This window comes from Grammomys surdaster, unplaced genomic scaffold, assembly GCF_004785775.1.
Source record: "Grammomys surdaster isolate TR1022 unplaced genomic scaffold, NIH_TR_1.0 797, whole genome shotgun sequence".
Taxonomy (NCBI): Eukaryota; Metazoa; Chordata; class Mammalia; order Rodentia; family Muridae; genus Grammomys; species Grammomys surdaster.
In genome coordinates this window covers 430,787-447,772 of record NW_021605216.1, presented here as the reverse complement: position 1 = coordinate 447,772, position 16,986 = coordinate 430,787, and the positions used below count along the sequence as shown (strand labels likewise).

Genomic DNA, 16,986 nt, shown 5'->3' with positions numbered 1-16,986 from the left:
AGATTAGTGTGTCTTAGACATCTAGGGAGGCTGCTACTCAGATCCAGCTTAGAGAAACAGTCATGTGTAAACCACGAGTGTATCTAAGGATGGCCATTGGGACACAGCTTTTAATCCTACTGTATTAGAAACAACCTAAAGGGCTGGAGCGATGGCTCAGTGGTTAGGAGCACTGACTGCTCTTCCAGAGGTCCTGAGTTCAATTCCTAGCAACCATCTGTAATGGAATCTGATGCCCTCTTCTGGTGTGTCTAAAGATAACTACAGTGTACTCATATACATAAATAAATGAATAAATCTTGAAAGGAAGAGAGAGAGAGAGGGGGGGAGAGAGAGAGAGGGGGGGGGAGAGAGAGAGAGAGAAAGAGAGAAACCTAAAAATTCATCCGCAGAAGAAGGGGTGACAATATAGAGCTGGCATGGAATGTGTGACAGCTATGGAAAGCACACTGCTGGGTAAGCCGGGTGTGGTGGCGGATACACAGGCAGGAGAATCACTTCAGAGTCAGCCATAGCTACAATAGCGAGCTTGAGACCAGCTGGGATAAGTGAGGCAATGTCTGAACTGGATAAGCAGGGTTTCGTCACTCGTGCGGAAAGAGACGGTTGTCACACAAACACACTGTGGGGGTGGGGGGCAAGGCAGCGAGGCTAACAAACACAGAGAAAGGGCAAGAAAGGGTAACTGACAGTGGAGTGGCCAAGAGTTGAGGGTTATCTCTCATTCAAGTCTGTTGGCTGTGCTAAAACACTCACCAAAAGCAACTTGAGGGAAGCTGAGGTAGCAGCCTGGAGTCAGAAACCATGATAGAACGAACTCTGATTACTGGCAATGCTTCCCCTGACTTCCACAACCCAGGCTCATCTGCCCAGGAGTGGCACCGCCTACAGTGGGCTGGGGCTTTCTGCATCAATAGCAGTTAAGAAACTCCCACAAGCCACTCTGATGGAAGAGGCAGTTCCTAGGTTAAGATTCCTCTTCCCAAATATGTCTAGTTTTGTTGAGTTTTTTCCTCCACACTCTGAAAAACTATGACACTTTGATCTGTAATGTTTTGTTTATTCAAGGAGTGCTTATTTCTTCAATTGGAAAGTGGTAGTCTTAAAGAAAAGAAGGTAATCGATCCAATCACTTACTTCCCAAAGGTTGTAACATGCTCCCCTGCCACCTCCTGTGAGGGGGCATGTCGTAATCCTGCACACACTGAATTGTTGCTTCCCAGCAAAGAGCATATTTGATACTTACACACCCTTAAGAAGTGCACTCTCGGCTGGAGAGATGGCTCAGCGGTTAAGAGCACTGACTGCTATTCCAGAGGTCCTGAGTTCAATTCCCAGCAACTGCATGGTGGCTCACAACCATTGGTAATAGGATCTGATGCTCTCTCCTGGAGTGTATGAAGAGAGTGACCGTGTACTCATATACATTAAATAAATAAGTAAGTAAATAAATAATAAAAGCGCACTCTTTGCATCTAAAGCAGTTATGAACAACTTACTCAGTGCATGTTAATGAGACAGATCATTAGCGAAGGTTGTTGGTCTCCAGTTCCTTGGATGCTCAGAGGCTCTAATACCCTGTGCCTTTGTGTGAATGTTCTCTCTTTCCTAGACCAGCACCCTGTGCATTCCACTGCAGCCAGCCTCGGTGGTCTCTCCTTTTGTGGACCTGCTCCACACTCAGCCCATTCCTCAAGTGTGTCTGCTGGTCTTTGCACACATGTCAACAAGCAAAGGAACCTCCGGTGGTTAGAAACACGAGCTCTGGCCTTAGACTAACCCGACCATATGTCTGCTCTGCCCCTCAGCCTCCATAGTCTCATATCCAACTCGGGGTGCATAAGAGGGTCCCGGAGGATGCTTGGTTCAGTGTCTAGAGATCAGGCTCGATACGTGCAAGGTGTCTTCTTGTCTGTGAACAGAAATGCCTTTCTCTGTAGATCCGAGTCTGAGCGTGCCGTGCGGCTCTTCTTGTCTGTGCTGTCCTGTGCAGTGCAGAATAAGGAAGGCTGATGTGGACTGCGGAGTTTCTCTTCACCTTAGGGACATGAAAGGCCAAGCAGACTATAAACAACCAGAGGAAGCCACTTGGACAGTGAGTTTTAAAAGTGACATTTAATTTCTCTTGTGTGCCCTATTTTCCAAACCTAAACGTGCTTTCCTGGTATGATGTTTTTACATGCTCCCCAGAGGACAGCCAGGTCAACCACAAGAATGAGGTCTCAGTGACTGGGCAGTGACAAGCCTGGGTGCATTAACACTGTGGAATCTTGGGTCACTGCGGTGTACCTGAGCTCACATCCCTGGTCTCCTCCCCTGATGCTAAGATAACTATCTGGGCCTCTAGATGGGAGGAAGGTGACTACAGGACTACTGCTTCTTGCTACAGTGCACACATGGCTACAACCCTCCTTATTTGGATCTGAACTTGTGATGCCCCAGCTACACGCTGCATCTTCTGATCTTAGGGACCGCCTCTGCCTGAGAGGGGAACACCGGCCATTAGGGGAGGGTATGTATGCATGTGCACATTCATGTTTGAGCGTGGAACAAACCAGAATCCCAGGCGTCGAACAGCTCACATGCTCAGCTGGAGACCTGGACCATCCCACCTGTTGCTGCTCTGAGTTCAGAACACACACAGAGCTCCAGCCCATATCACCTCACACACAGCTCCTCCAACAGCCACAGCGTTCCCCCTGGGCAGCAACGGATGTGTTTTCTGGCCTTTGACAAATTAAAATAAGCCTAGCCATGGAAAGTGCAAATTGCTCACAGCTGGGTCAGAGAGACAATTGCAGGAGTAGGTAAATAGGGTATCGTTTATAAAAAGGAAAATCCATGCCAATTACTGGGTGCCTCTCAAAAGGACCCACCAAATTACAGGAGTCAAGCTTCATCTGGGTTTCTCCCATTCCTGGAGCATTATGTAAAATCAATCGCATGGTGCCATGGCTGGAAAGAGCCTTCAAGTCCACAAAGTCCAACCATGCATCCAACTTCTGAGGTAGAGTTGGGCAGTTCTGCCGCCGATTGGGTTGACAATGGCGGAAGCTCTTCTGTGGACTTCCTTCTTCTTTGTCCTGCACTAAGCTGTAGTCTCCTGCAGTGGTTCTTCTGGCTCCTGACGGTGTGATACCAGGACAGGGCCTGACTCAGAGAGCACAGTGGTAGACACTGAGCGAATTCTCTACCTCTCCCTATGTTGGTCTCCTTGTCTGACAAACCGGGGCTGTCCCTCATGTGGGGTAATCTTAGAAACAAACAAGGCAGAGAGGGAACGGACCTGCTAGATCTACAAATACTGATCTGGAAAGAAGACTATGACATACTACCATTAATAAATAGGAAAACAGGCTTCGGAAGGAATCTGCACACATCAGCATTAATTCGGAATTAAAACACTGGCCGTGGAGGAGGTTCATGAGACTCAAGAGGCTAAGGAAACTTACAAGGCTCGGGAAATTACACAAGGCCTCTCCCAACATTACAAAAGCAGTAGCAATTGCCAGGGAGGAGACTCCAGTGGAACTGCCTGCAAGCTATGTGGAGACTTCCAGGGATGTGGCTTTTCTGATTTGTCACTCATACTGGAGGCTGTTTGGGGCTTACCCATCCCCCTATCAGTTACCCTAATAACTTACTGGTTCACAGACATAGACTTGGAGAATCATTTTGTTGGTTCATTGTTGGTGCCCTATCAGGGGTAAAGAGACATTTATTCATGTCTTCCCAGGGGCAGAGGGAGATGTGGGAATTCATTTTAAAAAAAGATTGGGAAACCAGTCAAGAAATAAACTGTTGGATTTGCCATCTCTGGTAGGGATGACTAGCACGACTTGTCTGTGACATGTGTGCACACTACACACTTGACCACACAAGTCAGTGACTGGCTAAGTCCCACTGGACCCGTCCTTTGTCTGTTCTGTGTCACTCAAGGTCCCACCCCGTAGCTGTCTCACAAAGCAGACTTAGATATTATAGTGGGCCAAGAGCACACATGGTTCCTCTGCTGAGCACAGAGTGGCGTTTACGTGGGAACTTGGTGAGCAGTCAGTTCCTTGATGCTAACCTGCTGGGAAGGCATCTTTTGCTTCAGGACACTAGCTCCCTAAGTTTGGACAGTCCCAAGAGACGGCAGCCTCCCCAGCATGCTCTCTGTCTTCCTTCTGGTGGCAGGCGAGTCTTCAAGATGCCTGTCATATACGGGACCTAAAACTTTAAAAGCAGACAGCAACAGACAAAGAAAGATCAAATCAGCACTGCACACCAGCCCTCACTGAGCGCCTTCCATATGCTAGGTGCCGTGAGGGAAATAAATCACACTGTGCCCAGCCCCCAAGAAACCTGTGCCGGGCAGATGCCCACGCAGCCCTCAGGGACCGTGAGTGAGCATCATCTGGGGATGCTGCTTTGGGGAGCACTTCAGGCATGAATATGATTGCCTAGGACAGGGACATGGAGCAGGATGCTTGGAGCTGAGGGACGTGCGAGAATGAAGGAGTAAGGTGAGAAAGTGTGGAGCACAGTGGAGCATGAGATTCGGGGAGACAAGGCTGGAAGGATGGAGGAGAATGGCGACCCCCCAACATTGCTGAGAGGCCTGGATTCATGATACCACGTGAACCGAGGGGCAGGAGGACTCCTATCTGTCAGATTAATTTCTGGGAGGAAACTTCTAGAAGCAGCCAAAAATCTCAAAAAGTTCCTGCCCTAGTGTTACTCAATGTGGAAATAATCTGAGCAATCCAGATACTGTGTTGGCTTGGAGCGGGATGTGTGTCTGTGTGTGTGCGTGTCCGTGTGTGTGTGTTCGTGTGTGCACATGTGTGTGAGCATTCATATATGTACCTATGTGTGCATGCACTTGTGTGTGCCTTCATGTATGTGCATGTGTACACACCAGTGTGAGCATTCATGTGTGTGTGTGTGTGTGTGTAGGTGCACAGATGCCACAACACACATGTGAAGGTCAGAGGACAGCCTACAGAGGTCACATCTTCTACCATGTGGGTACAAGAGATGGAACTCAGGCTGTCAGACTTGGCAGCAAGCATCTTTACTCCCTCAGCTGTCTCGCCCGCCCTTTTCTTTCTTGAGGAGTTGATGGGCGGTTAGAGTGGCGCTTAGAAAGCTCGGCTTTTTCTTTCTATGAACTGTGTAGGCAAATCCCCCCAGGAGGCACTTTTGCCCTTTAACAAATGAGAAGCTGACAGGCCAACACGTTGCAGGAATGGAAATTTTCTTTTCCTTTCTTGATAACACTGTGAGTGATAGGCATGGAAGCCCGCATCCTTCATGAAGCACGTATTACTACTAGACATCCGTCAAGTGGCGTGATTTAAAAACAGCCACCAAGAGCCCAGCACTTGAACTGCCCAGGAGCCTGGTTCCCTGGGTGGGCTGCAGCTGGGGACGGCCTCAGCCAATTGGTGGGGAGTCGCTTTCAGAAAACGGGGCATAATTAACTCCATCAAGGTGGCTTCCTGAGTGTTTTTATTCGCTGTCTGACTATTAAACAGATTTATGCCCCTGCCCACCTGCTGAAAAGAGATGAAGGCATTTAGCTGAAATTAAAAATGCAGACAGGGCTGTCTGTCTAGGTAATAGCAACACTCTGAAAGGGTGGCTCATCTCGAGTGGAGTGAGGACAAGCAGTTCATTTGTGTGATGAAGTGCTTCCCAGCCCCGGGAGCTGGCTGGGGGGTGTCGCTGCTTGAGGAGGGAGCATAATCCATTCTCAAAACCACCAAAGGCTTGTTGGGGGGCAGAGCCCCATGCATGTGAGGATATATGCAGGTTCTGTGCAAACACTGCTAGGGTCATCTGTAATGTGATGTCAGAAAAAGTGTTTGGGGAAGGTATACACATGTCCAGCCTATGAGATACTCACGCTGTTCTAAAGTTCACATGTTAACCTAACCTAAACCGTGGACCAGCAGGCAGCTCACTGAAGGAGAGATGGTGAGAAAGTTGAATTCCTGAGGCACCGTTGTATTAATTACTCCTGTCAGGCTGTGACGATATACCTGACAAAGCAGCTAGAGGAAAAGGGGCTCATTTTAGCTCATGGTTTGGGGGTACAATCTATCGTGGTAGGGAAGTCCTGGAGGCAGGAGCTACAGATGGCTGCTCGTATCGTGTCCACTGTCAAGAAGCAAGCAGTGGTGCATGCTGGTTCTCAGCTTGCTGGGTTCGTTTTATTCAGTCCAGGACCCCAGGCCTCGGCTGGTACCACACACATTTAGGGTGGGTCCTTCCGCCTCAGTTAACCTCTTCTAGAAACATGCTCACAGATGGTCCAGAGTTTGTCTCCTGGACAGTTGTGGATCTTATCAAGCTGCCAGTCAGTTTCAGTCACCACAGTCCCTCATACACTCAGCCAACCCCAGGCCCACTCTGAGTCTATTTCCATAGGTGCTGGCTATGGTTAGCTTTCTCGTGGGGTCCTCTAGGAGCCCCTAGGATGAGCTGGGGCTCAGTGGTTGCACCTCAGAGCCAGCTGTCCCACGTTCACTGGCTTCTACTCAAGGGCTCACTCTGTGTTCACCCTAGAATTTAAGACTAATTAGTGAACCCAGTGGCTCTCAGTTCCTAAAGGATCACGTGTGCCCATAGAATCATGGAGGACTGAGGCTGCACCATGCCCTTGATGGAAGAGGCCACAGACAGGCTTGCTGTTATTGACTCCAGGGTGACTGCTGGCAACCTCTGGATATCCTGGTCCCGCAGGGGTGTCTGCTGTCCTGACACCGCTCTTCTTCCCCCAACCCCATCTCTGAATTTCCCTTCAGAAACAACCAGTACGATTTCACCCAACTTCTCTTCCTGTTTTCTTGCCCCCATTGCCATCTGCCATCTAAAGCCCCTTCCATACCCAGGCAAGGTACTCTTCCAGGAGACTCAGTGGGTGAAGCATCTTCTTCCTTGACTCGCCCAGTAATCCATGTATCTCAGGGATGTGCTGTGTACATTTGCTTGACTACACCAGAGGCTGTTGATAGTGTTTTGTTTTTAATGAAGGGGCAGGGGGCATGCTCAGTTGGTAAAGTGTTTGCCGTGCAAGCATGAGACCCTGAGTTCCATCCCCAGAACCCACATAAGAAACCTGACATGGTGGCACACACTTGTAATCCCAGCGCTGGGGAAGTAGAGAGAGGCAGGATCACTGGGGCTCATAAGCCAGTGAGTGACCCTGTGAGAAAGCATGGAAGATAACTCCTGAGGAACAGTGCCTGCATAGGCATGTGTGTACACACCACATACACAGGCAGACAGACAGACAGACAGACCACACCATATTCACTGATTAAGAGATACACAAAACTATGACAGTTACAGGACAGTGGTTCCTGTACCCTTGGGATCTGGGCTTTTGGAGCCCAAAGGATACAAAATCTGCAGATGCTCAAGTTCCTGATAGAAGATGGTGTAGTGTTTGCATAGACCCTGCATATATCCTCTGTCTCCTGTAAGTCTCTCCAAATTGTTGGAGGCTGGAGATGTACCTCAGTGGGTCAAGGCACTTGCTGTCAAGCCTAATGGCCAGAGTTTAATCGCCAGGACCTACATAGTGGAAGGAGAGAACTGACTCCTGAAAGTTGTCCTCTGACCTACCACACGTGTGCCATAGCACATGTATGTGGGTACACATGCGTGTGTGCACACACAAAAACATAATTTTCCAAGTTACCCCTCCATTGTTTATCATACACAGTACAGTTAACACTGTGCAGGCCTTGTTGCAATGTTACTGTGTTAGGCTTTATCCCTTCTTGTTCAGGGACAATGACAAGAAAAGCAAGTCTGTGACATGATCAGTACAGATGCAGTTGGTTTTTCTATTATTTTTCCACATACAGCTGAGCAAGATTGTATCACCCATGGATCCAGAGCACTGACTGTATAAATGCTTGCCTCCATCCCCCTCTCTGTCTTCTCAACTCAGACACTTACGCACTGAAACTCTTGTTGTCTTGTTACTTCTCTGTAAGTAACTGTGGTCTTCTCTGTAAGACCACAGTTGTGGCATTATATGGAAATCTTTGAAAAGTGGTCCTCCTAAGCTGATTATGTGATTTATAAATTCTAAGACCTTGCAAGGCAGCATGTGAACGAGCTGTTACATAAAGAGACATCGAGCCATAATTAAAAGGGGATCAAGCCAGATGTTCTGTTGGCCTTTAACAAAAAGCTTCTGCCCAATTCCCACAGATCTGTGGTGGGCTTGATGTTTCCCAGCCTCCAAGACAAGAGGCTTGCAGATGGAAAGCGTTCCCCCGTCCACGCACACTTTCCAGGCAGCCTCTGTGGTAGAAGGAAAACTCCAGCATTCCCTCTAGAGCCTTTGGAGAAGAGGTCTGTTGTCATTTCGGAGACTTCGAGTCTGTAGGAAGTATGTCGAGGAATTACCTGCTGAGGTAAGCAGGTGGGGACAGCCCTATCTAGGTATGACAGGGGATACCTGTGTGTTCTCAGAAGCATGGCCATCATAGCAACTAGGGAGTTTGCAAGAAGCACTGGCCCCAAGGTAGTAGCTGATGCAGAAGACCACTCCCTCAGGATCAAGTGTAGTATCTTATCGCTGAAGATTCTGGAGTGGGATCCAGGCTGAAGTTCTCTAGAGAGGAGCAGTAGACCCATTGGGGGATCAGGGAAGCAGTTTGCAGGGTCTTCAAGCCCAGCTGGTTATCAGAACAGGAACACAGAGGAGGTCTGGAGAGAGTACATTCCAGTGTGTCAGTTTTGAGTGTCATTTCAGTGTCTGTGTGTTCACACACATGTATCTGCCTGTGCAAGTTTGTTAGGGTTCATGGGGGTTGGGGGGCACTGATGCATATACATGTGGAGACCAGTAGTCAGTCTTTGGTGTCATTCCTCAGGCACCACCCACTTTGTTTTTTGAGACAGGGCCCCTCAATGGCCTAGAGCTCATCAATAAGGTTAGGCTGACCAGTCAGTCAGCTTCAGGCATCCTCCTGTCTCTGTTTCCCCAGCTCTAGGATGATGGGTGCCTGCCACCACATTTGGCTTTCATGAATAGATCTTGGGGATTAAACTCAAGTCCTTGTGCTTACACAATATGTACTGTATAGACTGTGGTGGTTTGTATATGTTTGGCCCAGGGAATGGCATTATTAGAAGGTATGGTCCTGTTAGAGTAGGTGTGGCCCTGTTGGAGTGGGTGTGGCCTTGTTGGAGTAGATGTGGGCTTTAAGACCATCATCCTAGCTGCCTGGAAGCCAGTATTCTGCTAGCAGCCTTCAGATAAAGATGTAGAACTCTCAGCTCCTCCTACACTATGCCTGCCTGGATGCTGCCATGTTCCTGCTTTGATGATAATGGACTGAACCTCTGAACCTGTAAACCAGCCCCAATTAAATGTTGTCCTTATTAGAGTTGCCTTGGTCATGGTGTCTGCTCACAGCAGTAAAACCCTAACTAAGACACAGAGACCTCTCCCAGCATCCCCTTCCCCAAGGACTTTCTAGATTAATCTTAATAGAGTTCTTTAGAAACTCCTTTGCTAAGCCACAGCTGCGTCACCATTTTCAGCCTTGCAAGCAAAGGCTGGGTTTTCAGTGCTGTATATCCTGTGTGCTGATACAGTTAAACTTTTATAAGCAGATGTGGGCTCTGGTCAGTGCAGATCTCTATTGCTTCTCTCTAAAATCCCTCAGTATCTTCCCCAGCAGCGGGTCACTTACCTTTCCCACACAGTGAACGATGCGTGTCACTTGTCAGACCAAAAGAAAGCCCTGAGCCATCCTGGGGCTTGGAATATGGGCAACTGACATCCATCATGCAGGGTGGATCGATCAACCAAGGAATGGAGAAGCTGTTCGGTTGCATGGTTAACAATGCCTGACACCTGCCTGATTCCAAGCCATCTCAGCTGCCTGAACGAAGCTTCATACAGGACTGGGCTGATCCTTCGTTTCCCTGTATGGGGCACAAGGGGGAGGGGGGGTCATAGGTGACTACCTTTTGAAGTCTTGGGAATGAAATGACACATGTGTGTAGTAGCATATCACACAGGGCTTAGGTACACAGAAAGCATGTGACCAAAAAGGTGAGGGTCCACTGCTCCTAAAAATATTGCCTTTGGTGAGAAATACCTTCACATCAAAAAAAAAAAAAAAAAAAAAAAAAGACTTCATAGGATGCCTTCAACTGCTGGGGCCCTCTTCTTCCTCCAAAGGCATCACTGACGCCTCAGGGCACTCTGAAGTTGACAGGTAGACACGGCTGTCCCTGAAGATGAGCTACAACTTAGGACACAAGAAATTTGAGCATAGCCAGGATGTCATGAGACCCAGAACACTCACAAGTAAACAAATGACAACGTCTACCACTATGGTGGCCACAGGTGGCCTGGGATCCAGCTGGACAGTGCTTGTTTTCCATCTCTGTGTCTAACCCAAGCAAGGGACACACAGACATTTCAGATACCCCTCAGACAGTGTTTCTAGTCAGAAGCAACAGGCTTTGAAATTCAGATATAGTCCACGTAGGAATTGATTTTACAGCTCAGAGCACCAAAGACTCCCAGAGGACCAAAGGGAATGTGAATCCATCTTCAGCACTTAGCATGCCAGCTGTCTAACCGATCAGGAAACTTCCCACTATGAGACAAAGGTGATGTCCTGTGGCCACTTCCCTTGTGACAGGAAGCCATGGAGAATTTGGCGGTGACATGTGCAAGCCTCTGGCTTAGTGCTGGGCACAAAGGACACCTGGCGAGCAGAGAGTCCACACAGCCTACCTCACTGAGCTTGTGGTTCAGAGCTGAGGGGAGTCACAGGGCACTGCCACCAGCTGATACTGGCACCCACTTTGGTCACAGAGGTAGAAAAAGGCTTCTAGGGACGGGGATGGATTCAGTTTTGGTTGAGTGCTTCCCTGTCTAGCCAATCAATGAGCTCCAGTTTTGGTGAGAGACTTTGTGCCAAAAATAAAGTGGAAAGGGAGAGAGGAAGATGCTCAACTTCCACCTCTGGCCAGCTGCACACAAGAATGACATGGGTGCGAGCACACACATACACCTAGAAAAAAAATTAATGGTAAATAAGGAGTCAGCCAGATGACTTAGCATACTGAGGTGCCCATTGCCATACTTGCCAACCCGTGTACAATCACCAGGACCTGAATGGTAGAAGGAGAGAATCTGTACCCATCAAATCTGTGCCCTTTGAGCTCTTCACTTGCACCATAATGTACTACTCTCCCTAGCCTGTGTGTAAGTAAATGTAAAAAAAAATTAATAGACAGAAAAACCAGGGCTTGGCGGGATGACTCCGAGGTAAAGGCACATGCCACAAAGCCTGACCTGAGTTTGGTCCCTGGGACCGGCATGGAGGAAGTGCAGACTCCCCCAGGTTGTTGTCTGATCTCCAAAGTCATGTGCACACACACACATGTAAATAAATAATTTTGAACGTTAATGAACATTTTAAAGAAAAAAAATTTGGGGAGGGAGAGGGAAGGGCAGCAGCTAAGCCATCTCTAGCAGCCACCCCATGCAATTTGTGGAGGGGGGCGCAGGGGCAGTGTTGTCTTTCCTCACCCAGCCCTCACTTCCCTCTTGCTGTCTATCCTTGGCAGCCACAGTTGGTAACACATCGAGGTCTGCCCCTACCTTCCCCTGGCATTCTCCATATGACCAGCTTCTCTCTAACAGGCCAACAGCCAGTGGCTTCAAGTCCACCTTCACCCAGTGTTAACTGCCCTGAACTGAGTCAATCTGCAGAGACTGTTTCCAGTCAGTGCTGTGGCCACAGGAATCAAGAGTTGGGATTTCAATACAACATGTTAGGGGGTCCAGTTCAAATCAGCAGCCCTTCTGGCCCCAGGTCTCTCTGAGACTCTCCTGTAGAATCCAAGAGCATGGGGCTAGCAAGAGGGCTTAGCATGTAAAAGTGCCAGTGCCAGACAAAGTGTGTCCAGTCACTAGAACTCATGAGGAAGGAGAGTACTTTTCTCACACACACATACACCTGAGCTGACTGTGCACTCTGTTCCCTCACATAGTAGAGGGCAGTGGAGATGAGCACCCGATTGTGGACCAGGGCAGGGGGACAGCTGTAGGCAGTGAAGGGCCTTTTATGACACTGGGAGAAATTTTAAACTGGGAGATAGTTCTGCCAGGTTGACCTACTGTGTGAATCTGAGTCATTAACTTCTCCAGCCCTCTCACTTTCATAGAGGGGGTGGGGAGGACCAAAAGTGTTAGTAGGCATCAGGTAAGAGTCTCTATACACATGGTGTTCTAATCTGTAACTGTTTGTTAAGCAAATTACATCTCTGCTCTGAGCCTTAGTATCTTCTTCTGTAAACAGGACTGCTAGATGCTAGTATCTGAGGTAATGCATGTGAAGCAGGCAGACCTGTGTGTGAGCCCGGCTCAGCAGGTGTCCCCTGCCATTGTCACCATGGTGACCATCGTCCTCATTTGCAGTTCCTTTTAGCTCCAAATCCTGAGACCTTCTCAGATGTCCCCGTGCAAGGAGACTGGCAAAATAAGGCAGCCCTGCTTTGAGTAAATACACCTTCTCACACAGACAGGAGGCAGTAATTACCCCTAAATAATCGCTCCAACTTTACCACGGGCTGTCGAAAGGCCCTAATTGGCCCATCAGTAACAAGTGCAGCCATCTGCATTAGGGTGATTTAGCGATGGGACTCTGTGCACGTGAGGATCTCAATGATTACACGGGCAGAGGTGATATTTCTCCATCCGTGAGAGCACTGGCGTGTGGCACAGAAGATAATCTCACTCCCGAGTTAACGACCCACTGGTTGAATGCAGCCCGGAAGCAGCAGTGGGCAGAGACTTGCCGTGGATTTCCTCTTTCCTCAGAGAGACTGTTCTAGAGGAACAACCTCCCACCCAAGCCTGGCCACGCCTCTTGCTGTGGGGTCTCACTGCCTGAGAGCAAAAGAAAGCAAGGCTTGTTCTTTGTGTGATCATAACCCCTCCCCAGTATATTTTTCAGGTGCTCTCCCTTCATAATACAAGGCAACACACCTGATGTTCTCATCATCCTGAAGAGGTTTCTGGAATCTTAAGTCCATGTGTTCCACAGCCCCCTTTAGAGCTGTTGTAAGTGGTACCTGGGGTGACCTTCATTGTTCCACAGGATCTCAACAGGTTCCCCCCACATCAAAGGGAAGGCCTCAGCTAGCTTCCCAGATCACCTGTTCTGACAGACCTGACCTCTAGTTCACAGCTGGAAAGGCAAAACTAAAACAAACAAACAAATAAATTAAGGCTTGACTGTATTTCTATTTGTTATTGGTTTTTTGTTTATTTGTTGTTATTATAAATGGTGCCATTTGTACATTTATGGGGCTTATATAAAGTCATCTTTAAAAAACTAGTATGGGGGATGTGGAGTTAGCTCAGTGATTAACAGTGCTTACTGTGCAAGATTGAGGACCTGAGTTTGAATCCCCAGCACTCTTGTAAAAAGCCAATCATGGCTGTGTATGTCTGTAACCCTAGCTTTGGGGTACGGAGGCAGGTGGATCCTTACGTCCATATTTGTAACTTTAATTTTTCAAAACTTACTTTTAATGACAATTCTTAAATGCTTTAACCTCCCTTCTAGCCTACCACCACCAGAGGTAGTGGGAAAGAAAGGATATGGAGGAAGTGGACCTGTTTAGAAATTGTTCTTTGGAGCAAATCCCATCTGCATTGTCAGGAAATCAGAGTTCAGTTCACAGGTCAGCAGCGGCAGCTCGATCCACTCACAAACACTTCACGGATACACCAGCAGTCCAGTTCAGTAGAGTCAGGACAACAAACACGAATCAGCAGCAGTGGCATGACCTAACAGGAGCAGCCAGGCCTCTGCCAAATTGACACCAGTCAGCAGGAGCGATTATGCAATGACTCGAGACCAACAAGCCTTACACAGCTAGCTCCATAAGCAACCTTAGCTCAGCCTTTGTCACTGTCCACTGGGTCCTATTTATACTCCCTCCAAACATCACGTGTCCTCCACGGCTCTTGCCTCACCATGGGTCTGTCTCAGCTGACATCACTCTGTCAAACAGCCCAAGTCTGAGGAAGCAGCAAGAAGCCAGCCACCAGCACACTACCCGAAGTTTTGGGGTACAGTTTTTTCTATGGAGTCCCAACAAATGGAGCTTAACTATGCAGTGTAAGGTTGAGCAACGCATGTGTATCATTAGTGAAGAATCCTTCCTCATGTGTCCTTTCACATGTTTGCTTTAGCAGAACATCCTTTCACCTGTGTCTGCTCCAACGAAACGTTCCTTCACGTGTTTGCCCCAGCAAAACACCATCCAAAACAACTGACTTTCCAAAGAACCCTTACATTTCCACTTTAGTATTGTTCAATATGTATGTATGTGCATATGCATACATGCATTGTGTATGCACACAAATGAAGCACAAGTGTGCCGTAGCACATATGTGAAAGTCAGAAGACAAGAGTGGGAGTCAGAGGACAAGCTGAGGAAGGGAGTTTCCTTCTCCCATGTGTGTCCCAGGAATTGAATCCGGTCATGAGGCCTGGTAGGAAGTGCCTTTACCCGATGAGTCATCTCCCTGACCTGAAAGAAAGTCTTCACTACTTATGAAGGACAACTTTTCCAGGCGTAGGGCAGAAAACCAGTCTATGGTAGAGTAAACAAACAAGAAAAGCTATTGTACATAATAAAAACTGTCTGCTTCAGATTGAGGGGGATGGTTCTCTCTCTCTACCCCTCCTTCCCTCCTTCCATCCATCCATCCATCCATCCATCCATCTATCTATGGGTCCATCCAGGGTGGGTCCTTACCTCACTTAATCCTCTCGGAAAATTCCCTCGCAGACTACCTAGGCCAGTGTCTCCTAGGTCCTCAGTAGCTGCCTACCCCTAAACCCCTCCCCCATCTTATTTTTTTCTGCCGAAGACTTATGCTAAAACACCATCCCAGGTTGCACAGCCATCCCTGAGCTTGTCAGTGTGACCAAAGGATGGAGTACAGTGATTGGCTAGGCCTGAGCAACACGCTTCTCCCACTTACTCCTGGGAAAGTTGGATGAATGTAAGACGTGACTAGTCAGTCTCCTCGGGAAACAACAGTCTTTCTGTCAGGAAATGAGGGAACTGACACTAGACAGGCATAAACAGCTGCCTGGATCCCCACCCTTGCATGTGAAGTCTTTGTGTTCGAGCCCTGGTGCATCACTGGACCTCTGTGAGCCTCAGTTTCCCTGTTTGTAGATGTTGGCCCCTGACCTTCTTGGCTCTGTCTCAAGCCTTGTAAGTCAGTGAACTGGGAATCAGTGCCCAATCTGTGGGTCGCAGAGCAGTCCCCACATAGCCGCTCAGACCTACCTCTCCCCTCTGTCTCCTCACAGAGCACCTGAAGAAGCCACTGGAGGACTACATGGCCCTTTTCCCCAGTGTAAGGATTCTCCGGACCAAGAAACGGGAAGGCCTGATAAGGACCCGAATGCTGGGGGCTTCCGCTGCCACCGGAGACGTCATCACATTCTTAGATTCACACTGTGAAGCCAACGTCAACTGGCTCCCCCCTCTGCTTGGTAAGGAGTGGGGTAACCTGGAGTGGATGGGTAGCCTTCCACTCCAAGGTGACACTAAGACCTGCTTGCCTGGCAGCACCCAACAGAGCTCCAGGCTCCAGATGAGGCTTAGAAGTTCAGGTCTGTCCCCTTGTTTCATAGAGAAGGAAAGTGTCAAGCTTCAGTGACCAGACAACTTCTCTCAAATTGCCTTAAGTCTGTTGGTGAGCAAACCAAAGCTTTCTACCATTTAGAGTCAACTTATGGGACCTGGGGACATAGCTCAGTTGGTAGAGCATTTGCCTAGCATGCAGAAGTCTCTGGGTTCTATCCCCGGTGTCGCACTGTATAAATCAGGAATGATGACACACCCCAGCACTTGGGAGATGGAGGCAGAGGGATCAGAAATTCAAAGTCGTCCTCAGCTGAGGCCACACTGGGACTCATGAGATGCTGTCTTAAACAAAAGAACCAAATTATGGTAGCTGCGAGGGAGGTGTCTTTATACTAAATGAAAATAGTTACTGCTCAGCACCAATCCTGTGAGCCAGACGGGTTGCAGGGAAGACCACCAGGCCTCACAAGGGTGCATTGAACTGGTCTCTTTTTTTGTTGCAAAAGAAACTGAAGTCGAGATGCTCAGTGGCTTGCTTGTCTCCTCGGGCCATTGGTGTCGAAGTCACCATATGTCAAGCATCAGTCTGTTATTTTCCACAGCTCCACACTGCTTCCAGGGTTCCCTTCCTCTCAAACATCCAGGAGGGAGGCAGAAACCTTCCACTGAAGCCTGCAGGTAGAGCGTGGGCGTGAGAGACTGGAGCGAAAGAAGACTAGGTCAGGACAGAGGAGATCCACCCAGAGGGAGGCAGTAAGATGTCTCCAGGAAGATAGCTAAGATGGATGTTCTGTCAGGACTGGGAGACAGGGCAGGGCAGGGCAGGGCCAGGGCAAGCTGTGAGGTTACCACCCTCAAGAGAAAAAAGTAAACTCCATCCCAGAGGTCAGGGGTCAGACTTGCATGACAATTGAACAACCAGCATGATTTCCCATGATGCCCCAGTCAGACTCTTCACCCCAGACATGCAGATTATAGAGCCTTGTGAGTTATATTTGCAGGCAGCTCCCAAGTGCTTCATGGTCCATCAACCGCGACAGTAAAGGCCACCATGCAGATGAGAACCGAAAGCCAGCTACACACAGTCCCACGGGATAACCCAGCTGGGTTTTCTTCCTGACCACATCACTAAGAACTTACTGGATTATGTGCTTCTAACAATCATGCCCAGGGATCTCACTGGGCTGAAAGGAAGACAAGAATTCCTGGTAAACTGTATTTAATTAAACCAAGCAGTGGCCTGCATCTACCTCTCATTACTAGAGGGGCGGGGGAGAGAGAGAGAGAGAAAGAGAGAGAGAGAGAGAGAGAGAGAGAGAGAGAGAGAGA

The 16,986-nt window shown here is 48.6% G+C and overlaps 1 protein-coding gene across 2 annotated transcripts in view; it reads left to right on the top strand.

Moving 5' to 3' along the window:
• Galnt10 (polypeptide N-acetylgalactosaminyltransferase 10) overlaps positions 1-16,986 on the top strand; it is a 152,446-nt gene that overhangs the window by 113,436 nt on the left and 22,024 nt on the right. For both annotated transcript variants that reach the window (XM_028782510.1, XM_028782511.1), the window contains exon 5: positions 15,378-15,563. In XM_028782510.1, the coding sequence (XP_028638343.1) occupies positions 15,378-15,563 (186 nt within the window). The remainder of the gene's footprint in view (positions 1-15,377; positions 15,564-16,986) is intronic.